This window comes from Danio rerio, chromosome 22, assembly GCF_049306965.1.
Source record: "Danio rerio strain Tuebingen ecotype United States chromosome 22, GRCz12tu, whole genome shotgun sequence".
Classification (NCBI taxonomy): Eukaryota; Metazoa; Chordata; class Actinopteri; order Cypriniformes; family Danionidae; genus Danio; species Danio rerio.
Genome location: NC_133197.1, coordinates 14,969,716 through 14,996,254, shown reverse-complemented (window position 1 = coordinate 14,996,254; position 26,539 = coordinate 14,969,716). Strand labels below are relative to the sequence as shown.

The 26,539-nt window shown below is 35.5% G+C and overlaps 1 protein-coding gene across 1 annotated transcript in view; it reads left to right on the top strand.

Annotated features, from left to right (window-relative positions):
• Nucleotides 1–512: 512 nt before the first annotated feature.
• The window catches only part of mfng (MFNG O-fucosylpeptide 3-beta-N-acetylglucosaminyltransferase), a 29,090-nt gene continuing 3,063 nt past the window's right edge, over nt 513–26,539 (top strand). The window contains exons 1-6 of the mRNA NM_001007788.1: nt 513–1,091; nt 16,671–16,716; nt 16,802–16,904; nt 19,548–19,701; nt 23,747–23,832; nt 23,965–24,130. Of these exons, the coding sequence (NP_001007789.1) occupies nt 747–1,091; nt 16,671–16,716; nt 16,802–16,904; nt 19,548–19,701; nt 23,747–23,832; nt 23,965–24,130 (900 nt within the window). The 5' untranslated portion in view covers nt 513–746. The remainder of the gene's footprint in view (nt 1,092–16,670; nt 16,717–16,801; nt 16,905–19,547; nt 19,702–23,746; nt 23,833–23,964; nt 24,131–26,539) is intronic.

The following is a 26,539-nucleotide window of genomic DNA, read 5'->3' as shown; positions in this document are numbered from 1 at the left end:
TTATCTTTCAAAATGAGTTTTTTTTTTTTTTTATGAAAAATGTTTTTTTCGCCCCCAATCTCCCCTTGAGAGTGTATTTAATAAATAAATATTTTTCAGATAAATAAAAAAATCGAGCAATTATTCATTAAATTTAATAGTTGCTTGATTGTTTATTCATCTGAAAAAATATTTATTTTCTAGAATATATACAAAATGATTAATACTTTATAATGCTCCAAATCGAATTTACTATAGGCTACTGTAAGTCATCACAATGTGGTATAATAGTATGAGATTTGTTAAGCATAGTACATCACTCAGAATGTATGAATTCGGATGCAATAGGAAATACATTTTATTTTCATTTCCTACCACTCAGGAGAGAGAAAATGATTTGCAAAATGATGTTTTCAACAGGAAATCTTTATTCGTGCACACTTAATCTTATCATACACCATCAGAGCGGCAGCGCGGAAAGTGGGCGGGGCGTAAGTGAATGAGTGACAGTTCCATCCTCCGCTTTGACAGAGCAAGTGCACGGGGCAGCATGCGGGATTCGAGCTCATTGAACCAGATGAAAACTTTAACGGAATAATAATGAGTTTAAACAACACAATCAAACCCGCCCCGGTTTGTGTTTGTTGTATTACATTATTGATATTACTACCATCCCTGCGTGCCATGCACTGAACGCGCCCAAGTGTCTCCGGTTACACTTGAACTGATGTAATATGTGGCCAAAAGCGAATTGAGGATTTAATACGATGATTTTAAGGAGGCTGTTTCATGTACTGCCTGCTTTCGCTTTTACGCTTTTTATTTTGGTTTTGCTGGATCTGCAGCTGCGCACCAGGAGTGACCAAAAGCCCCAAAACGCGCACGATGGGCACCAACGGACAACTTTTATATCAGAAACCACGGCTGAAAACCAACACAGAGATGGTGCTCATGAGAAAGAAAAAGCAGAAGGTCAGAAATGGACGGAGGTGAGGTCTACACCACCTTTAGAGCTCAGTGACATCTTCATTGCGGTGAAAACCACCGGCCGCTTCCACAAGAGCCGCCTTGCTCTTCTTCTGGAGACCTGGATCTCTGAGACTAAAGAGCACGTGAGTGTTTCATGACTAGAAAAGATTAATTTAAGATTACTGTAAAAAATAAAAGTCAAAGTTTGTGATGGTTTAAAAATCTCCTCTTAGTTTCAAGTCATGACCACCAAATTAACTCAGGTCAGAACTTCAGGAAGTTTTCATTTGGTCTGCAGTATGTCTTCTAACTGCTCATTTGTGGTTTTCATAAAGCAGATAATCAAAGCTATACACACTATTCCATAGATATTAATAGAGGATATAAATTTTTTAAAAACTTTATGTGTCTGTCTATCTGTCTCTTTGTTGCAAAATCCAACTAAACTAAGACCTACAAAATGGTAAATCAGGTTATCAACACTGCTAAACATGTCACAAATGTGCTAAATCAAGATGAAACATTTTTGCAATGTGCCAAAACAAAAAACACATTCGAAACTTGGTCATTCATGTAATAAAACACGTTAAACATGTTAGCACGCAATAAACATGTTAAAACGTGTTAAACATGCTAAATACATGCTAGCAACATGCATATTTTGGATAATTATTAGCTAACAATGCTAAAACATGTTAGTAAATCTGCCAACTAATGCTATTGTAGTGTAAAAAACAGATGACAGAGCACACCTAACATGTTAAACGTACTAGGAAATATATTAATTCATGATAATGTACAAGTATTTGTAACAAATAGCATTGTAAAAACATAATTAAGCTAGTAACAAGCCTAATATGCAGCAGAATGCTAACATGTAAATTCATGTTAACGACACACTAAAATATATTAGCCATACTGTATATTTTTATTTTGATTAACATGTTAGAAACATGATAGGAAACTGCTAATCATTCTAAACTTGGTCATTCATGCAATAAAACATGTTAGCATGCAATAAACATGTTAAAACATGTTAAACATGCGAAATACATATCAGCAACATGCATATATATGATAATTATTAGCTAATTATGCTAAAACATGTTAGTAAATCTGCTAACTAAGGCTATTATAGTGTAAAAACATGACAGAGCACGCTAAACATGTTAAATGTACAATGAAATATATTAAGGCATGATAAATTACAAGTATTTGTTAAAAATAGCATTGTAACAACATAATAATTAAGCTAGGATCAAGCCTAATATGCAGCAGCATGCTAACATGTAAATTTATGTTAACGCCATACTAAAATATATTAGCCATACTGTATGTTTTTATATTGATTAACATGTTAAAAATATGCTAATAATATGCTAATCATTCTAGCAACAAGTAAACAGTATATAAACAACATGCTAATTGGGACTGGTGAAAAGCTAATAACTGAGATAATAAATATATGCTAATAAATATGGTTCCCATGGTAGACATTGTAATAACATCTTCATTCATGCTAGTAGTATTTAAACATGCTAGCAATATGCTAAATGTGTTAGCCATCTCCCTAAAGATGCAAGAATGTGCTAGCAATCTGTTTAAATAAGTTATAAATACTCTTAATATTTCTTTTTCAGTTTTTCTTTCTTGAGATACAAACTCTTCAAATGAATGCTTGCTAATGTTACAGGACGTCTGGCAGATGTTTTGCACATCCTGTGGCATAAGTTTGAAGTCGTGTGCAAACGTTTTGGTGAACGAACAGGTGCGAAACCTCAGACTCGCGTGGTACCAAAACCAGTCAGTTTTGGTATGACTGTCTCACAAGTGGCATAACTTCTCAGATCAACAAGGACCATAAAGTTGCTGCAGCTAAAATCCTTTTAGCCAGCAGGGATGACAAAGTTTTATTAACATTGGCACCCTGCCGCAAAGATTGGCCCACCACAAATGGGTGAATCTATATTAGAACGCAGCGACCTGCCCGACTTCCTGTTTCGTCCGCCCTGTGCTCGTTTATAGACTGAAGAGGACTTCCTGTCTGTGTTCTCTAATTCAGCAGTAGCCTCATCTCGAGGGCTGGAGATGGACTTTTAGGTCCTCTTTTTGTTATGAGAAGCAGAACTCACAGCTGTGACTTTTGAAAGCTTGCAATGATGATAAGGCAGTGAAAATACAGTTTAAAGAAGACAACTTTAATGATTTAATTATTAAATCTTACATAACAAAGTCTGAGTCTTTAAACTCAAATCACTCTGTTTAAAAAAGTAAATCAGTTTTGCTGAAGGATTCTTGGTTTTAGGCTGGTAGATACTGGATCGTCTCCGATTTGACAGATTTAAATGAGCAGACTAAGTGTGTGGTTACTGTATTGTGGCTTTGTGAAGCTCATATGAATGAATGAATGAATGAATGAATGAATCAATCAATAAATCAATCAATCAATCAATCAATCAATCAATCAATCAATCAATCAATCAATCAATCAATCAATCAATCAATCAATCAATCAAAACAGGATAGACAATTTTATAACCTATTTAAAAAATAGACATAACACAATTGAAAAAAATACATAGTTAAAATGTATATGTAATTTTAATACTACTACTACTATTACTACTGATAATAATAATAATAATCATAATATTCATAATAATAGTAATAATAATAATATTAATAATAATTGTCAATATGAATAATTGCCAAAATTAAAAACCATAAAAATACAACTTATATACTGCATCATTTGTAATGTTTACTTATTTTATAATTAATAGGTATTAATAATAATAATAATTAATGTTAATAAAACATTATTATTATTATTATTATTATTATTATTATTATTATTATTATTATTATTACTATTACTATTATTATTATTATTATTATTATTATTGAGTATGTAATTACCACATTTAATATTTTATGTTAATAAAACATTATTATTATTATTATTATTATTATTATTATTATTATTATTATTATTATTATTATTATTATTATTATTATTGAGTATATAATTACCACATTTAATATTTTATATAACCATTGCATTGTTCTTACTCTAGATGTGGTGATTATGTTATTATTAAAATATTATTATAAAAATTATACTTTATTATTACAAGGATTATTGCAGAAAAATAAAATATTATTATAATTAAATGTTTTATTACACTAATATTAATGTTATATAATAATAAATATATATTAAATTAGACAATTATTAACAAACTTTTAAATTACTATTTAATTATTATTTTTATAAATAGTATAGAATTATAATTACTAAAATAGAAAATTAACACCCCATTATTAAATAAATTAATGTATTGATTAATTAATTGATTGATTTTTTAAATGTATTACTGGCTGATTAATTCATTAATTTATTGCTTGGAATTTAACCCAAATATTTTAATTCCTTAATAATTCCTTACATTTATATAGCCCTTTTCTGGACACTCAAAGTGCTTTACACATTTTTGGGTGGAATCTCCTTATCCACCACCAGTGTGCAGCATCCACGTGGATGACATGATGGCAGCCATATTGCGTCTGACCGCACACCACACACCAGGTGATTGGTGGAGAGGAGACAGAGTGATAAAGCCAATCATGATATGGGGATGGTTAAGAGACCATGATGGACAGACTAGTGGGCAAATTTGGCCAGGATGCCGGGGTTAAGCCCAGTGGCATAGCGCAAAATGGGGAGGCCCCCCTGCAGGGATCGCTGACGGGGCCCCCTGATGAAGGGTGGGAAGAGGGGAAATACGTCATACGTCAATTTGCATATCACTGACGTCATCACATTCTGCCGCTTCTGTTTGTTTAACAGCCTATGGTCAATAAAGGGGTATTTATAATTGCACTACACTTTATATAAGTATGTTTATTTAACGAAATTTATTGCTGTTTGAATAAAGTATGTCATTATAGATGTGTGAATGTGCAGTAATCTCTCATATGTAATAAACTCAGACAAGTTCAGAAACTGTCACTAAAATATCTGTGATTGTGAACAAGAAAAGAATAAACGGTCCAATTAACTTGTTAAAATAAAGGAGAAGTAGATCGGTTTGACTGTACAAGGGAAATACATTCACACTGCCTGTGCTAAATCATTTGTCGTCGGTACGCAGAGGGGTGATCTGCTCTCGGGCTGCAGATGGGAGAGGCTGCTGTACGAGGACTGACTGGGGGAGGGGCCGGCGGCATTACACGCAGCTTGTTGAGAAGAGTAGGGATGGTACAGTATGGACAAATGACAGTCTAAAAAAATCTCCAATAACACACAAAAAAGTCGCTAGATTTGTCGCTAGGGGGGTCTGAAAAGTCGCTAAATCTAGTGACAAAGTCGCTAAGTTAGCAACATTGGCGGCAAGCAATCAGAATGAAGTAGTCCACCGCTTGAGAGGTGTTCAGAGAACACAGACCTGTAAACTTTGGTTCCGACCACAGTTGTTCCCAAGAGTTTGATTATTGCGGTTGCCGGTGGATTTTCCCTGCGGGCCCGTCCGCTACGCCACTGGCTAAGCTCATACTCTTTTTCAAAGGACATCCTAGGATTTGTTAAAACCACAAAGAGTCAGGACCTAGGTTTAACGTCTTATTTGAAAGACGGCACTTACTGAGCAGTATAGTGTCCCATTCACTATACTGGGGTGTTAGGACCCACACAAACCACAGATTGAGTGCCCGCTGTGGTCTCATTAACATTACTTCCGGCAGCAACCTAGCTTTCCCATGTGGTCTCCAGGTACTGACCAGATGCAGCCCTACTTAGCTTCAGTGGGCGACCATGTGAGTGTTGTAAAGAGCTAGCTGCCAAGTTTTTCCTTTTTTTGGCTTAAATTGACAATGCTTGAGCTAAAAAAAGTGAAGCCCCGGTGCACTAATAATAATAATAATAATAATAATAATAATAATAATAATAATAATAATAATAATATTAATAATAATACAATTGTGTAATGTTGGTAAATGTTGACACATTTCTTGAAAAACAATTGACATTTGAAAAAATTTGAACATTCCGATTAATGGACACCCATTTAAACCATAAATGCTTTGATTTGACTGTGGCCTGCTGTAGCATGACAATAAAAAGCAGAGCAAAGCCAGCCTGACACACACACACACACACACACACACACATACAGACTCACACGCTTGTGGTTTGGCAGCCACTAACAACCTGAAGAGTACTTTGGGAAGATGTACTGTAAGTGATTGGACTTGTTGAGCTTTATCTCTGAGTGGCTTGTCAAAACGAATTCCCAACGTGTAGCTCAGGATGTAACACTTTCAAAGCTGCAGCCGTCACTCTAAATATAAGATGACAACAAGTGTGAAACAGTGGCACGGCTGATCTAAATACTTGTTGGATCAAAGAGAACTTGTGCGAAACGCTCGCGGCTAAACATACTCTTGTATGCCGTATTAATACGCTCGTTATTGTGCGGAAGAAATGAGTGTGAAACGTTTGGCAGTCTGAATTGACGACAAGATGGTGAAATGTTGGTTCTCAGATGCAACAGTTTCAAAAACAAAAATTCCCTGCTTCTGCTTTATTGCTCCGGTTTTGAATATGAGCCAATGGTGAGGAGGAAGTGTGCATTCGTTTTGAGTTTGTAGATTCAGCAGATTATTGTATGTGGAGAAAATGACTAATTTCGACATGGATACTTGTTTAAATTGAGCATTAAAGTTGAGAGGTCATGTGAGGAATAAATTATGACTGTTGAATTATTTGAAAAACAATGAGATGGTGACTGCGGTCATGACATTATATATAGATTATTTTATAATAATTCAATGAACAAAGTCATTGATTGCACTTATACTAAGCATAATTAAATTCAATAAAGAAAAATATGCTAATTAAATACACAGCATTTTATTGTTTTCCGAAGAGTTGAAATGTATTCAGGTGTACAAAAATTGAATAATCAAATTGCAAAATAATACTGTATAGTCTTCGTTTTATAAAAGAATTGTAGAAAATTAATTGTTTTTTAATTTTTCAAAGTTAGAAACAGTACCTTTTCTTAGGCGTGACTGCTTTAAAAACTTTCATACAAAGCTCAAAAAACATTTGCAAAATGATAAATTAAAATCCAGACTCAACATTGCACATACTTGCGATGTGACTATTGTGAATGATCACATTGCGATATTGATCCGGAAATGGTATATTGTGCAACCCTACTAAGTATTCTGAACCAGTCGGCCAACTCAAATCTATGTGTGGTAACTGATTTAGTGATGAGCTACAGCCAATGAGAGAGCAAGTCTTGGGCTGAAAGGCCATTGTGTTTGGAAGCTCAACAGAAATGTCTGTGATTGGTTAATGATGTCATCACACAAGCAGTCAATAGTGATCGATTTGCTGATAGATCCGCTGATTGACATGACTCTGAAAGGCTCTCTTTAATGCTTTCATAGAGATTACAAATGCTGTGTGTTAGTGATGTCATCACACAAGCAGCCAATAGCGATCGATTCGCTGATAGATCAGATGATTGACGCGACTTTCAAAGGCTCCCTTGAATGGCTTCAAAGAGATTTCAAACCCTGTGTGTCAGTGATGTCATCATCTCACAAGCAGCCAATGGTGTTCTTCTCTGTCTGACGGCTCTGCCCTCAACGTTTCATTGGCTGTGGTTTGGGGGCCAGACAGAGTTATATAATAACAGAGCTGTTGTCATATTGTGTAGTGTTTGGCCACCTCCTTATTTACATAGTATTGCATATTGTGAAACATCATAGTGATTTAAAGACAGAAAATGTAGTCTGAACGGTGCAGCAATCTGCTAATGTAGTGTGAACTAAGCATAGCTGTGCGTTTATTTAAAAAAAAAGTTCATCAGCCAATCAGAATCAAGCTGTTATGTTTGACTCTTTTGTTAAGTTTGGTATGATATTCGTTCATGTCAGTTTGTAGGTGGTGTTGACGAACGGTTCATGTTTACGTGTAACATAACTGTGATTCCTGTATTTAAATATTGATGTCGTCAATGGAGGAGGTCTCTCCCTTTTCCTGTGTTGGTTATTCTTCACTTCTCCTTTGTTTTTAAATTTATTTGTTTTGTAGTTTAAATGTGTTATATTGTAACTGTTTGTTCGTATACTTGACTGGAACTACTTTAACTGCGCATTAACCTGACAAACTTGCTCATATTAGAATTTAAACTAGTCAACCAGAATCAAGAAATCACTATAGTGTGAGTTTGTTGGTGAAAAAGATGTTGCGTACAAAAGTTACAATGTTTAATGTTTCAAGCTGCAGTTCCAGGTGTGTCTATGATATTGTAGTCTGTTGATAAGGTGTGAGTTTATTTTGTATTAATACAAAATCATAAACTTAGTCTTAGGAAAGTATTTGCAGACTTCTCCTCAACAAACCAGATGAATTATTGTGTTGAGTTCTTACAATTTGTTCGTTTTCGAGTTCCAGCAGCGGGCAGGATGTTGTTTTTGCATGTCAGTGTGTGTGCGCATGTTTGTGTGCCCTTTGCCTCTGTGCCAATGAGAGGAAGTGACAGCCGCAGACTGCGTTTTGAAACAATGACAAAACGGAAGTCTATCTGACAGAGGAAGTCTTAAGATGAGGAAACAGGAACAAAGTGTGAAACAACAGCTCTGGCACTTTTACAAATAATGTCAGAAGAAAAATAATAAAAACAAGAAGTTATGTTTTCCCCAAAAGCATTGTTAGATTTTCTTAATCACTTTTTAAAATATATTTCAAATCTTGTGTTTTTAATGGTGTATGGTAAAATGATTTGATAAAAGCTAAATCATGTTAACCATGCATTAAAAAGCATGAGCAACATGATAATTTTAGGGCAACATAGTGGCGCAGTGGGTAGCACAATCGCCTCACAGCAAGAAGATAGCTGGTTCGAGCCACTGTTTCCTAGTAATGGGTTGCATCTGGAAGGGCATCCGCTGCGTAAAACATATGCTCGATAAGTTGGTGGTTCATTCCGCTGTGGCGACCCCAGATTAGTAAAGGCACTAAGCCAAAAAAAAAATGAATGAATGAATGAATGAATGAACATGCTAATTTTATACTAGAATTGTGTTAACACTTTAACAATATACAAAACGTGCTTGAAACATATTAATCATGTGTTGAAATGCTAGCAACAAGCTAATTTGTGCTAGCACATTTTAAAATATGTTAACATAATAGCAACTTGAATGTGCCAAACATACAGAATCTCTAAGATCATGGTAACTCATGCTATAGTAACAAGTTTGTTATGCTTTATTAAGTCAGATTTATACTTCTGCGTTAAGCACATACGTTTGCTACAGTGCTGCCTTCACGCAGTTGAATAGCCCTTGACGTGGCTGACGTTGACGCTGACGCGCACCTCTCAAACAATGTAACTACACGTTGCAACAACGCATAGGCTCTGTGATTCATCAGCTTGGTAGCTGTGACCAGTGTGGGTGGGAGGGACCAAGAGCCACGCGATCCTGTTGGAGCAAGTGTTTACAAGTGTCGAGTCCCATGAAGGAGCTCTGGATGATTTTTTGTTTACCTTATGATTAAAGTTGTTGCCTGTCTGCCAGTTCCTGCCTCTAAATAAGTGAATTTTAGGTACTTGACAAAAACAAAAACATGACAGAGGAACATAGCTAGTCAGCTAGCATTTCGGAAGTGGTATTGCAGAGCAACACAAACAGCACGCAGAAATATAAATGCATGACTAAGTGCAAGGCAGGCGATGTGGGTCACATCAGAGGTATAAATCAACCTTTATGTTAATTCACGTTAGCAAATTGCTATGTAACCTTTTTTTTTAAGCATATTAATTTCCTTTTGTATAACCACAGCTTTTCCCAGTGATGGGTTGCGGCTAAAAGGGCATACGCTGAGTAAAAACTTGCTGGATAAGTTGGCGGTTCATTCCGCTGTGGCAACCCCAGATTAATAAAGGGACTAAGCCGACAAGAAAATGAATAAATGAATAACCCCAGCTTAAATACCATGGTCAAACTATGGTTAAGTCTATGGTTAATTTGTGGTTACTGTGGCTTACCTAAAACAACAACATCAACAAACACTCATTCATTCATTTTCTTTTCGGCTTAGTCCAGGGGTGTCCAAACTCGGTCCTGGAGGGCTCGTGTTCTGCAGATTTTAGCACCAACTTGCCTCAAAACATCTGCAAGGATGTTTCTAGAAAGCCTAGTAAGAGCTTGATTAGCTAGCCCAGGTGTGTCTGATTGAGGTTGTAACTAAACTTTGCCTGGCTTGGTACCTTTATTAATCTGGGGTCGCCACAGCGGAATGAACCGCCAACTTATCTAGCATATGTTTCACGCAGTGGATGACCTTCCAGCTGCAACCCATCTCTGGGAAACATACATACTCATTCACACTCATACACTATGGATAATTTAGCCTACCCAATTCACATGCGGTATGTCTTTGGACTTTGGGGGAAACCGGAGCACCCGGAGGAAATTCACACAAATGCTGGGAGAACATGCCAACTCCACACAGAAACGCAAACTGAACCAGCCGAGGCTCGAACCAGTGACCTTCTTGCTATGAGACGACAGCACTACCTTCAGCGCCACTGCGTCGCCCACAACAAACATTTCTGTAGTTTTTTGTTTTGTTTTAATTGTAGTAAAACCTTGCTGAATTTTTGCAAGGATCAGAATGTTATGACCAAACATTCAAATAACATTAAAGCAATGTTAAATAGGATATCTCCCACATAGGCTCAATCCTAAAACGTAGCCCTTTATACATTTCTGGAGAATGTGAATTATGTTGCCAGAAGTATGTATAGCTGCATTGCGTCTTTAAAATAAATGTTACAGGGCGGTATGACATCATTCCTTTTTACGCTTACCAGCTGACCACTTACCTCCATATGGATGGCTTTTCCACTGTTACTAGTTTGTCCAGTAGCTTGTCATATATGTCAGCGGACTTGAGGTGCATAGTTGACCACGACATCGGGGTTCGAGTCTAGTGAGGAACCATTCCAGAGGGCGGATAAGCCAAAACAGAAACCCGAAATTAAAATAAACAAGTAAAATAAAGGTGAGAATGTGGTAAAATCTAAAAACATAATAAAACTTAGGCGAGGGCTTTTCTTTTTCTGGATTTTTTTGGAAACACTGTCGGTTGGGTTTAGATAAGTGGGTGGGCGAGTAAATTGGTGCTTTTAAAAACACTATCGGTTGGGTTTAGCAAAGGAGGAGGGTGGGTCAGTCGATCACTTAGTCAGTCAGTGGATTTCGGGCCAAAGTTGGCCAATGGTAGCCTTTTATTTGGCCCACTGTCCCATCTGAGAAGAGAGTGACAATTACTTATTTACTTTGATGTATTTATTTATATAGATTTAACAGATATTGTGATTTCTGATTTAACTTAACATTTTGTTTGTTTTATTGTTAAGATATATATATAAAACTAAACTATCTTGTTTATGTAAATATTGTCAGTTGTCAGATGGAGGACAATGCACAAGACCTCAACAACTTGACTATTATATACAGCATTGAACTCCATTGTGTTGTAAACTTAGTTTTTATTGTAATAAATTCATTAGAAGATGTTTACAAGATATAATTCATTAGGTAATACAATTAAAGTAATTTTTGCTATTTAGTTTTGAATATTATTAAATAAATTAGGAAATTACCCATGACAACTTTAATAAGTAAATTCCTTTGTTTACCTTCGGCCCACAACCCTCAGTGAAGTTTAGTTTTTGGCCGTTCTTAAGAAACTGTTTGGGCACCTCTTTCCTAGATAGTTCTATATAGACATTTTATCTGTTTTAGATGTTCATCAAACAATACTTGTGTTAAAATGTTCAGAAAATACTTAACAATAAAGTTCCCAAAATGACGAGGATGATGAAATTGAATGTTTCCTTGATGATTAAAAAAAGAATAAAAAAAAGTTAGTACTATAACATTTTTTAACATTTTATAGAATGTAAAAAACAAAACAAAAGCTAAACATTCAGTGAACATTTCAAAGTAAAGTTTTTATAACTTAATGAGAATGTTATCTAAACATTCCTCAGATGTTTGATGGATATATATTATATGATAAAAAACTGCACCTGCTTCCTATAAGTGCATCTGCTTTTGTCATCCATCACATTATGTGCCCTTCTTCCTAAATCTGTGCCCTTTTACCAACCTCGTTCATCCAATTTACACCAATTGCTTTCCCTCTCAAGTTAGGAAGACAAAATGTTGGCGCCTCCTCCACGAGATTCACTTCATTATGCCACTAATGGGCAGTTGTGCTGCCGTTTCACTCTTTGTGTATCACCAGACGGTGTTTTATGAGCCGCTGTCATCAGCAGACTTACTTCAGCCCAAATGAGCGGCTCAAGATCCACACTTATGATTTATGATGGAGCTCGTTCTGGCGCATTGGCTTTGATGGCTGTGGCATTGATCTGGTTGTTTGATTATTCCACCTGTACTCAAGGACCGGAGTGGCAGAGGCATGCAGAGTTATGATCTGAGATGTCTGGAGTGCCAAGATGTTGTAATGAAGCTAAACTTCCAGAGTGACACCAATAGTGCATCATGGAAACCATTAAAGACTCAGGCTGTATCCAAAATCACCCTGTTCCCTCAGTCACTATGCTGGACATTAACCGTTTTACTTCACTTCTGGACTTAAGCACATATTTTAAGTGTCTTTACTTTAATACAATTTTTTTTTTTTTGGAAATGTTTACTTCACTAAATCCAAAAACAAAATATTGTACCTCTTTTACCAACCCAGGCTCATTCTGATTATGTACCCCTATATACATTTGTGGAGAGATCAAAATACATCCCTACGTTTTATTTGCAGTTTTTGTTTTCGTGAATACACCAGAGGCCGCTCTGTATGGTTTTTCAGACCTTAAATTTCAAGTAGGGTCTGTCTGTAGGGGCCTTAGTGGCGCAACTTGTAGTATGTTAGAGGTGTAACTTGAAGTTATTGAGACATGTCCAAACTACAACCCAGGCTCATTCTGAAAACTTACCTCTATATACATTTCTGGAGGCCGCGAAATACATCCTAGGAGGTACGTTTTTTTTGTTTTCGCGAATCCACAAGACGTCGCTGTGTACGCTTTTTGAGATCTCAAATTTCTCTCGCAAGTGCCATTTGCGACGGCTGTCCTCGCATAAACCTAACAGAGGCTGCTGTTGACTGACTGACTGACTGAATGAATGACTGACTGACTGACTGACTGACCAGTCGACTGACTTACCCATTCCTTCCCTAAACCCAACCAATTTTATCGAATGACCTGTCGAACCCCGTCATCATGGTCAACTCCTTTCTGCGTCTCAAGTCGCTGAAGTACATGTCCAGCTAATGGGACAAACTGGTTACCACAGGAAAGCTGTCCATACGGAAGTAAGTGGACAGCTAGTAAGCACAAAAAAAAAGGGCGTCATACCCCCTTATAGCATTAGTTTTAAAAAATTAAGTGCAGCCATACGTACCTCTGGCTACATAATTTGCAGTTTCCAGAAACATATATAAGACTACGTTTTTAGAATGAGCAACTATGTTGTCCGCAAGATGGTGCTGTACATCAGTTACGTCTACACCTACTCCACACCTAAACCCTACCATCATTGTTATCAACGTCTACACCTTCCCCAACCCTAAACCCAACGGTTATTGATGTTCAACCATGAGTTGCGGAGGCTTTCATACTTGACACGCTCGCCACTGAAATGTTTTTTGCAACCACAGAGGGCGACACCAAGTTGGCTAACTATCATGACAAAACGGATGAAGAAGTCAGTGAGTGAAGTTGCATGGTCGAGTTGCTAAATTAATGAATATGATAACATATCAAATGAATTGGTTGTGGATATATTTGGAGAAAACTGTTCTCTCGTAAGTATTTATGCCATCTTGCCAACAACATCTTGTTGTGACATCTTGCATGGTTTAATAACTGCAAGTTATGCCTCTAACTTACTACAAGTTGTGCCCTTTAATCTTACGGCCTGCCTTACAGTCTGCAGACACTTGCAAATTTCTCTCGCTAGTGCCATTCGCGCCTGCTGTTCTCGTGTAAATCCACCAGAGGCTGCTGTTGAATGACGGACTTACTGACTGACCAACCGACCAATCAAGCTATTAGTAGCAGAAAAGCAATCCATACGAAAGTAAGCGGTCAGCTAGTTAGCAAGAGATCGATGTAATACCGCCCTGTAGAGTTCGTTTCAAAGATGGAATGCAGCCATAGCTCTGGCTACATAATTCGCAATCTTTATAAATGTATATACTGTAGGAGTACGTTTTCAGAATGAGCCCGTGTTGTTCTTTACTTCAACACATTTCCTGAATGAAGCTAAATTACTGTTGATTTGAAGGTAAGAATCTGTCGCTTGCTCAGAGACAAGAAAGTAGTGTTAACTTTAAATTTTCAGTTAACCTGTTGAATTGGTTGACAAACTGCACTGAATTTGTGAATCTTACTGACGTCTGTTCACAAGTCAACAACTTACTGAATCAAACAATGCATTTAAAGTGAATGTCCAGTAAATGGTTAATTGAATCAAATCAGATCCATTTGACTCCCCAGTAAACAACTCTCTGATTTTACAAACTGATCTGAATGGGGTTCCGTGTGTGAATGTGGTTTCACATGTTTCCACTTGACTTATCATGAATTATCAATGTGGTTATTAAAGCATGGCAAGTTTTGATAATTCAGGCTTTTTTAGTTATCAGTAAGTACTTTTCTGACCGAAAAAAAAGTCCAGACGCAGCTTCAAAAATTTGTTTCAAACCGGAAGAACGAATTTGCTTGAAATAACACAAAATCAACCAATTTTCACTTTTTAGTGAAATACATGTGTCCAAATAGTGTTTTTTAGCAGTGTGGGCCACATATATGACAGTCAACAGCTTTAAAAAAGTGTTTTGGGGTTTCGTGACCCTTTAAGTGAAGTCATCTTTTACTACTGATCTACTGTATTTTTGTTAAATAGAGAGTACAATGACAATGAGAATACAAAGGAAAAATGACTATTCAAAGTACATTTTAAGCATGTAAAAGTTCATTTCAATACTATTGAAATACTATTATGTTATTGGTGTTATCCCTGAATTTTCAAAAGTACTTTTTACAAGAAAGGCTTGAATAATCATGAAGACCTACATTATTATTATTATTATTATTATTATTATTATTAATTATTATTATTATTATTATTATTATATTCAAGTGGAGAAAAGTTGAATGTGCTGGCCAGATTGTTATTTGCTTTATAAATGACAATAGGCTACTTTGCCTTAATAGGCAGTTTTTTCCTTTTTTTTCCTAATGATATATAATAAAAATAATACGTATATATATGTATGTATATATATATATATATATATATATATATATATATATATATATATATATATATATATATATATATATATATATATATATATATATATATATATATATTCTAAATCTTTAGTAAGTGTTTTAATAAATCAAAAAGTGTGGTTATGATGACCACCCAACAAGCTAATCCTGAAAAAAAATTGTGCTTAAAATGTCACTAAAATGCAGCTATATAAACTATTAATACTCAACTTGACAGTTAAATAGGAAAGGAAGCAAATAACTTTTTATTTATTATTAAAAAAAAAAAATTTGAGAAAAAAGAATCACCCCGTTTAGCAGGCTGGCTATTTGTGGGATTGATTGATTTCACTTCAAAATGTCTACTTTGCTTTTTTGGAACCACTACAGATGGCTGCTATATACGTATAGGAGGTAATTTTATATGCAGTGTGTATGTGTGTCTATGTGCATCAAACACATAGAGGAACATAGGAGTGGAAGAAAAGGGTCGTGGCTGACCACAGATAGAATTTGCTTCAGTCTAGCAGGAAATGGCTCCTAAATCTGCTAGACTGACTCAGTTGAGGGACTTTTATGTTATAAATTGTGGTTACATCCATCATAGCAACGCAATAATACATAAATGCTTAAATTCTACAATTCATGCCAGCATTGTTTTAAAAAATGTTAGCAACATGTTAGCAAGATGTTACATTTTTGATATAACATGCTAGAGAAAATGCTAATTCATGCTAACAATTCAATGTTTACATAACAAAATGATAAACAGGCTAGCATTTTTTTGTGTTACCAACTGCTAGCAACAACACGCTAGCAACATGCTTATTCATGTTAGCAACCTGCACTGTAAAAAACAGATTAGTTGATTTTACTTATCACCTTAAATTTAAGTAAACAAACTGTGGATAATTACAAAAATAAGTTGTCAGCTGAAAAGTTCCAAGCTTACAGGTTTTAATCACATTTTACAGTGTGTTAACCAGGTCTGCTACAATTATGCTAGCAATATAAAGTTTGTTGAAGTTTTATTATATGTACTGATACTGTATACTTCTTTAGTGTCAACCCCATTATCTCAGCGTTTTTAGACAGAAACTCTTGAGAGCTGAACCACCTTGAGACAAGTTTAGTAATTACAGTACAGCTTCTCTGCAAAGGTAAATGCAGAGCACAGTTGCTCTGAGGCCTTCTTGAGCACCAGCTGTTGTCTCACAGTGGTGCATGATGGGAATTTGGATGTTACTTACCCTCGTAAGAGCATCAAATTTTCATTTCAGATTGAACATGCAGGTTTTGCCTCATTAATTTGTGGTTTTCCTCTTTCAGACGTACATCTTTACAGATAGTCCAGACGCAGACATTTCTTCAGAAGGTAGATATTTGTTCTTCTAAAGAACTAGTCTGAAACTCATGATTCTTGAGTGCTTTACACTCACCATGTGTGTTTTTGTCAACAGGTTTTAACGTTGTCGTCACTAATTGTTCACCTGAGCACAGTCATCAAGCATTATCCTGCAAGATGGCTGCTGAGTATGACTACTTCATGGCCTCCTACAAAAAGTGAGTAAGCTAATGGTGCTATTAATTTTCTCAAGATTTTGAATGTTCGGCAACACTGGTTTAAGAAGCAATCCCTACTATTAACTACTGGCTTATTACCTGCTTATTAATATTGGCCCATTTCCACTAAGTGGTAACCTATGGTACATGTCACCTTGATCAGGCTTGCATTTCCACTACCAAAAGCATACGCAGACACACGCTGCCACTTCAATAATCACACGCATGTTATTATCATCAGCTCAAGAAGTTTGTTATTTCAAATATAAACTCACACGCAAGCTCTCTCTCAAGAAAGTGTAACCGCTCACGGTTTGTAAACAACTACTGGGCACACGGTAGATTCTGCTCTTCTTCATGGCTTTGTGGCTGTTTATCAAGAAGACAAGGTTTGTTTAAGCTCGGGTCGACCATTGATCTTTATTATATGTATACATAATTTTGATACAATGTCACGGCCCTGTATTTAAAATGGCACTTTCTTTGTTTTCATTCTCCTGGCTTGTGCACGCACTAGTGGCTTTTCTCTGTAAACCAATGGTGTTCAGCTACGTGTCTTGCTCCGCCTTTTGGTATCTCTTTTGTTGTACCTTTCAAAAAGCGGTACATTACGGTTCGCTTTTTGGTACCTTTTGACTTTTGCCATGAAAGAGTACCGTACCGCACCATACCACTCAGTGCAAACGGGCCATATATGATACTGGTTGTTTGTTAGTTTTTATTAAGTATTATCCATACCCAATTCCTTAACCCGACTACTACCTTACTAACTAACAATAAGCAGCCCATTAGTGCTTTTTTTGCGCTAAAAAATCATGCTTAATAGTTTCTTAATTTTGAGAATCATACTTTAAAGGGCTGCATGTAATTCTGGACTCTTCCTAAGCATAAAAATACCATATGTTTGCAGATATTTAAGAAATGTGCTAAGTGATCATGACAAAACATTAATAGAGTTAGTTATTCTTTGTTATTCTCCTTTAAAAAAGGTAAGTTCTGTTACTCCACCTACTTACCTAATTACATTTCAGCTCCCAAGGTTGCCTTGTCATAAAACAGTGTATTTGTACAGGCACAGCTAAAAATGCAACCTCCAGAGGACAGTAGCAGCCTCCGAAATGAATTAGAGTTATAAAATCTACATGAGGCATTTGCAAACAATACAGATATTAAAATATAAAGATTAGCTGAGAATTTTACAGTGTAATGCTGGGTTCACACCAAACGCAGAGCACATTGTTTCTTGCTCTAGTTTATTGACTGAACATTTTTCACCTCAAGCAAATTGTTCATTTAAGAAGAATTATTTAAATCTGCAAAGAAAGACACAATTGGGATAAATTCTGCATGTTCGTGGCAGACTCGTTGCACAACTCTTCTATTTTCGAGCATTTGCAATGACTTTGTATGCAATCTACTCGCATGACTTTCACATTTGGCTCACTCCAGTTGGAGTTGTTAATCTGGACAACTGTGGAAGGCGGGGTGAAAAAATTCTTTTAATATTTAGAATTTGGACTGTCAATCCTACATACTGCACCTTTAAAATAAATCTTTAAAGAGTCCCTAATATGCATTTAAAAGGTCATATTTTGGTTTTGGGGGTCTCCAACAACCGGCTGATATGCATGCAAGGTCAAAAAAACTCTTTCATTGTCTTATAATATGGATTTATTTTTACCTAATTCTCCTAAAGACTCCCATATGATCTGTTCAGCGATGATCTGTTCAATTGTTCCCCAAACCCCTTTTTAGCGTGACGCTAATCTGTGCTGATTGGTCCGATGACCCAGTCTGTTGGGATTGACTGCATCCAGCTTGAGACATGAGAAACTCCGTCCATGGCTTATCAACATTATTAAAGTAGTCAGAGTGCAGAGTGTATGTGTGAGCCCAATGCAAGAGCGCATTAAAGCAATGCAGTTAAACGCCAGCATATTACTCTCTTCTTAACCATAGGTAATAACAAGGCAAAACATTCAGTATTAACCAACACAGTGGCAAAAGCTCAACTATTTTGAAACTTGACTGCCGCACGTGTGTAGGAACCACTGACGGTGGCCATAGTAACGACAAATGGCAGACGATCGCAAGCTCACAAATGCATTTAAATCCATAAACAAAGCGGTACGTGCCACGTTTTAAATGTGGCTTTAGACACGATTTATGAATATAAAGAAGTGATTACAAGTAACAAAACACAATTAAAAACATATTTTGACTGCTAGAGAAACAAGGAGGCAACCATTTTAATCACACTTACTTACACTTATGAATTGGAGGAAGAAACTGATCCATGAACTGTGTACTGATAAAATACCTGTCAAGCTCTGACAAAGTTTTATACATTAATAATCTTTTCTGATCCTTCCTTTAACAGAGGCAGACAAATCCCCCATTGCAGGGTAGATTATTGCATTAATCACCAGAATGTTCACTTAATAATGTTTACTCATCTTCAGTCATGATCATTCCACACATAACCGCACTCTGCTAGCTTGAAGGGAAAGGATTTAAAAAAAAAAAAACATCATAAGGGCTCTTTAAAAGTGAATCTATACAGTGGAAACTGTTCAACTGAATCCATTTAGCATATTTCTATGTATTTGTTTTTTTTTTTTTTTTATATATTTTTGATTACAGGTGGCTGTGTCATGTTGATGATGATAACTATCTGAATCCCGGAGCTCTTCTCTCTCTCCTGATGGCCTTTCCAGCAGATGGCGATATTTATGTAGGAAAACCTAGTCTGGATCGACCAATGAGAGCGCAGGAGCTGCTGGAGGGAAACAAGACGGTCAGTATCACATCTATTCATTTTTTTTTTGTCGTTGGTCAGCCTTCAGCAGCTTTTTTCACCTAATTTTTATGTCCTTTAGAGATCAATCAGTGATTAGAGCTTTATTGGCCACTGATCTCAACAATTTGTTCTGGTGTGTTAATGTACAGCTGGAGAGAAAATCTGTCAATACTGTAGGCAGAGTAGATCCAATCACGTTCAGTGTGTAATCCCAGTCATTCTCTCTATGTGTGCGTGTGCACATTTAGTCATGCTGTGTCTAAACCTGCTTCTTCAGTGTGTGTGTGTGTGTGTGTGTGTGTGTGTGTGTGTCTGTGTGAGTGTGAGGTCTGCCGGAACAGACAGGCCATTCAATCCAGGTTTCCTCATCTCTCTCTCTCCCTCTCTTTTTCTCTGCTCTGCTGATCTCTTGGGCCACAGAGACTCTTGGGTAATAAAAAATGAAACCTGTCTTTTCATTTGTGCTGCTCATGCTGGACTCTGCCTTCATTCAGCATGTTGGAATGCATTAGTCATATCCACGTATCAGATATATATTTATATTCTTTTAAATAACTTGTGTCATTTGTGTTATGTTACTCATTAATTATTATTATTATTAAAGTTTTTCATTCCTGCACTTTCAGAAATAAAGGTCAAAACACTCTCTGGGGCAGTACCTTTTTAGAAGATATATATTAGTCAAAGTCAACATCGATATACCTCAGAATTGTCAACTCTGACACATAGTCATACAGAGAATTGAAATTACTCTCTTAGTAATAGTACCTAAAGTGCACATATTAGTAAATTAGAGTCCTTGAGGACTGGTAATTGCTGAGACTTCGATTCCAATAGAGTGGAGGAACTATGACGTCACCTTGTGGGCTAATTGGCTGCTAGCATAAAACTGGTTACTTAGATAAAATCCCTATAGGATTTTCCCATAGGCTTTTCGAAGATTGCAAATAATAAGCTCTGTGTTCAAACACTGTTCATTACACTTACACATTTTATCCAGCCAGATAACCTCACACGAAAATATAACTTTGAGCACTTTTGGATCTTAAATGCAAACGCAAGAATTTAAAAGCTAACATTTTGCTATAAATGGACTACAGTGCCTTCAGGACACTGGCCTGTGACATCAGCACCACCCTGCTACAGATGACTTAAATAGCTTATTATTAGAAATATGGCCTATGACAAAGAGTTAATCTCTGTTTAATATATTATTATCCATGCTATATATTATAAACAAATAAATATGCAAAAACACAGACCTATATGCCTTTTGGATCGTTTTTACGTGGGAAATACATCTGTTTTGCTTTACTGTTGTTGTAAAAGTTCTAAAACTGTATGTATAAATGTGCTTACATAGTATAAGACATATTTAAATAAGTGTATCATATGCATACAGCCCACAGCCCACTTACCTTAGTAACAGATAATATAATTGAGGCGTGAGGGACAGGTCTATATGCAATGCCTGCAAGTTCCATGATGGATCGAGAACAACATTCAATATTCTTTTTATGTCACGAAGTACAGCGAAAAGCAGCCCATACAGTCATCAATGCTGTACATTTCAAGAAGGAGTGTAAATATTACACTTATGACAGAGGTAAATGTGTTCAGAGGATGAAAAAAAAAAAAAAACTACAAAAATTACTTGATCACATTAAAATGACAGTTATATGTGTGTAATTTTACACTTTTATTCACATGTTTGCATTACTAAGAGCAGGAAAAAGACAGGCTGCACTGGTAAGCAGTATCTTCATAATAAAAGCGAATTCGAATAATAAATATTAATGAATAATACACCTGCTCAATGAATGCATAGGGCTAAGGGAAAGGGGTGAATAGCCCTTCGAATTAAGATTTTTCAGGACCACACTTGAAGCAAGGGGTAAGAAAATTTCCCAGAATACACCTGCCACAACGAACCCGGAAGTAAGGTGATCCACAAATTAGTATTTTTTGTCATTATTATGAATTTTTACGACAAAATACGTTAAAAATAAATGAATAAATAAAAAACCCAGCTAAATTTCGTGATCAGCAGTCCCTATTAATTAATTACAAAAATAGAATTGGGATTGGGCAGTAGAACTGTGTGCTGTGAAACACTGGCCTGGTCACCACTGTTGTAGATGCTTGTGATTTGTTATACTGTGGTCCTCTCCTCCCTGGACAATGCACAGCTGGATGACAGTTCATTGTTTGTCTGTCTGTGCACCACTTTTGAAACATACTCACTACAGTGGCCTATGAACAACCCTGAAGATGCTGCATTTCTGAGATCAAAGTTCAGACTTTTTGTGTGTATCTGTGTATATAACACTGCAACCTCTCATTGCTGTTTCTCAGTTTGATACTCAGAGGCGTTTGAATCTAAACTACTTTTGTTCCGGTTAACACAGCAAGATCCAGCCTATCTGCCTCTCTGTGTGTCCTCTGTGTTGTTTATGTGCACATTTATAGGTTTGGCTGGACGGGCAACAGTTCCCTACAGGGAAACAATATGGTTAAAAGAACGAGAGGACAGAAATGGCTGTGGAGAAGCTTGAGGGTCACAACCACATGCAGGAAACCAATAAAAGGATGAAGAATATATATATAAAAATATATATATATATATATATATATATATATATATATATATATATATATTAGTGCTGTCAAAATTAGTCCATTAAAGCATGCAATTAATTTAAAATATTTAACACGTAAAAATTTTTTTTACACAATTAACGCAGTTGCAGGTTATTTTTTGTGGTCGATTAGATTAGATCTAGATGATAGATTAGATTGATGTGTGTTCAACATGCAAAGAAATATGGATAAGACCAACGAAGCACTTTTTGAAGGCACATTTCAGTATAAATCCTATTAATGTTGCATCACCAGGCTCTCCAGAGTTTTATGCAATTTCGTTAAAAATTTCAATTTTAACATTTGACTTCTGTTTTAATGGAATTTTAATCATTTTAAATGGAATTTGATACCGCATGGCAAATGGAAAGAAAAACGCATTTCGTGACTTGGTGGTCCTTTAAGGTAATTAAAAATCGCTGCTTACATGGTAGACTCTGAATAAGAGTATTATCTTAATCATATTAAAATCTGAGTATTGGTGTCTTATGTAAATCTACTCAGAAAGTGCCTTTCAGTATGAGCCCTCCAATGTTTCATTAAGTTTGACGTGTTTCCTCCTTAAACGCAACGAAAGAGTATGCTTTTATATTATATATTTATATGTGGCACTTTAAGTTGTTTATATTAATCCAAGTAATTTGCTCATAGTCTTAGTGGTGTAAATTTAATCATATTTGAAAATAGTAACATGTTTACACCAGCAGGTATTGGAAAATAACGTCTTCAATGTGTTTTTTTTTTTAAAGAAGTGAGTCAACGAATAGATTTAAGGTTAGTTTAAAAGGACATACTCATTCAGAAATTACCAGTAGACTCTTTATGGCTTAGTCAATAAATCACTCAGCAATTTTTATCAAAACCATATAAATTATTAGAATAGTATATATTAACAAATTAGTTTACACATCTTTCAAACATGAGAACTCTTGCATCATTCACTCAAATAATCTGTTCAAAACCATTCATTTATTATAGGAAAAAAAAACACTGTTGTATAAGTGAATCATTGAATCTGTAACTGCGCTAATGAATTATTAATTTTTTTATGTAAAACAGTTCCATGTATATAATATAATATCATGTAATTCAGGTATTTGATGTAGTGGAAGTGATTCACATTTATAAATGACCTGCTTTTGTGTGACTCTTCATCTCTTGTTGCTGAAATTCTTGCTTTAGGCGAGGGTTTTACTCACAATGTCAGCGAGTCTACACATGTACCACTATTGCACTCTGACCGACTGAACTTCAGATCGGCCATTAATCACTCTGCACATAATTGTTTTAGGACTTGATACTTATAATTTGAATAACTATATAAAATGTATATTCAGAGCCACTGCATGACTGCCACTCAATATGCTAAGGTTAAAGTACGCTTTCTTTTGTTCTGTTGCAGAGGGATGTCCATTTCTGGTTTGCTACAGGAGGGGCTGGTTTCTGCCTGAGCAGGAACCTGGCAGAAAGGATGGCACCCTGGGCAAGGTGAGGTCCTGATTCAGCATTTGATTCTGAAGCAATTTCACGCATATGTTAGTACATGTGCCCTCATCACGAAAGGCATTTTGGTGGTTTCTACAAGTCATAAATTCAGAATATGTTTACCTCTATTTGCAGTGGTCCCAGGTTTGAACAAACATCTGCTGTGATAATGTTGCCTGATGACTGTACCGTGGGTTTTATAGTTGAGAGGCGACTGGGCATCTCGATGATCCATAGCAATATGTTTCACTCTCATTTAGAAAACCTACTCCTTCTGTCCCCCAGCGATATTCCAAAACAGGTGAGATGGTTGCAATTTTTACCTTATTTTTTGTTGGTTATTAGTATTAGTGCTTATATTCAAGTTAGTTAGATAGTTTAGACCAATCTAATTGTTAAAAAAGAGATTTGAATTATAATTCCCAAGGTATTTTTTGACTTAAGCTAATAAGCAACCAGCTAGAAATGCCATATCAACCACCTAGGATACCTTCAACAACCCAGCTAGCAACCAATAGTAAAATACTTCGCCAAACACCTAGCAAAGTGCTAGCAATCAGTTGATCAGGCAAGAAATGTCTTTTAGCATACTGTAACTAGCACAACTGTTGAGAAGAATAATGTTTTTTTATTAATAAGCAGTCACTTTAATTACTTTAGTTACCATTTAAAGCACATATCTTGAAATCTACTGTTTACCTTAGCAAACATGTAGCAACGTGCTAACAATCACTCTCAGTTAAGGACTTCCAGCAAATTAGCATGTAGCAAGTTTAATAATCAAAATAGTCACATTTAGTTTGCAGTATTCAGCCAGCTGTTAAAAAAAATTGGATGTTAGTTATTTACCTCGCAGGGCTGGATGCAACTACATTACATCAGAAATGCTACTATTTTACCTCATTGAATACATATATTTTACCCCAGAGTACGGAATGCTTGAACAATGTGTAGCAATATTTTACCTCAGAAAAGAAGATGTTTATATTTCAATTCCAATATCTGGATTCTTCGAATTAGATGCTAATATTGAACTGGATGCTAACATTTTACTTAAAACAATTGGATGCTATATATTCCTCAAAATAACTGAAAACATAAATTTTACTAATTTTTTACTTTAAAGAAATAGATGCTAATATTTGACCTCAAATAACCTTGAAAATAGCCGTCTCAGAAACTGGATGCTAATATTTTGGTCTGTGGATGCTACCTCAGATAACGTCAAACTATTTTATGTCATAGAACTGGATAGTAATATTTTACCTCAGATTTAAATTCAAAATACTAGATGCTGTTTTGAATTGAATGCTAATATTAAACATGTATTAATGTTTTACCTAAAAAAATGCTGTTTTGTCCTCATAATAGCAGAAAACATATTGCAATATTATATTTTTGAGCACTTGATGCTAACATTATAGCGCAAATAATATCAAAACAGTCTACCTCAGAATCTGGATACTAATATTTTGGTTTAGAGAATTGGATGCAACTTGAGATAACACCAAGTTTTTTTTTATCTCAAAGAAATGGATAGTAATATTTTACCTCAGAAAATCAGACGCTTATATTTCAGTTCAAAATATGGGATGCTAATTTAAACCGAATGCTAATATTAAACGTTATGCTAACGTTTTACATTTAACAATGCTGTTTTGTCCTCAAAATAACTGAAAACATATACCAATATTATACTTTAAGCACTTGATGCTAATATTATAACTCAAATAGTATCAAAATAGTCTACCTCAAAAACTGGATACTAATATTTTGGTTTACAGAACTGGATGCTACCTCAGATAATGTGAAACTATTTTAGCTCAATGAACTGGATAGAAATATTTTATGAAAGATGCTTGTATTTCAGTTCCAAAATCTAGATGCTTTGAATTGGATGCTTATATTGAACTGGACATTTTACTTAAAACACTGCTATATTTTCCTCAAAATAACTGAAAACATAAATTCTACCAATATTTTACTTTAAAGAACTGGATGCTAATATTTGACCTCAAAATAGCCATTTCAAAAAATGGATGCTAATATGTTGGTTTAGAGAACTGGATGCTACCTTAGATATTATGGGCAAACTTACCCCAAAGTACTGGATAGTAATATTTTACCTCAGAAAATCAGAACCTTTTATTTAATTTCAACACTGGATGCTGTTTTGAATTGAATGCTAATACTAAATGTAATGCTAACGTTTTACTTTGAAAAGCAATGTTGTTTTGTCCTCAAAATAACTGTAAACATATTCCAATATTATACTTTAAGCACTTCATGCTAATATTATAACTCAAATAATATCAAAACAGTCTACCTCAGAAATTGGATGCTATATTTTGGTTTAGAGAACTGGCTGCTACCTCAGATAATATCAAACTATTTTACTTCACTGGATAGTAATTTTTGGTCACACTTTATTTTGCTGGTCCGTTTGTTGAATTAAGTTACATTGTACCTACCTCCCAAGTAGTTCTTATTAGATTATAAGTAGACTGTCAGGTTGGGGTTAGGGTTGGAGTTAGGATTAGGGTAAGTTGACATGTACTTGCAAAGTTTCTTATAGTCAGTTAAATGTCTGTTGAAGGAGCAGTATCAACAGATATTAAGCAGACAGTCTACTAATACTCAAATGGACCATCAAAATAAAGTGTTACCTATTTACCTCAGAAAATCAGATGCTTATATTTCAGATCAAAAT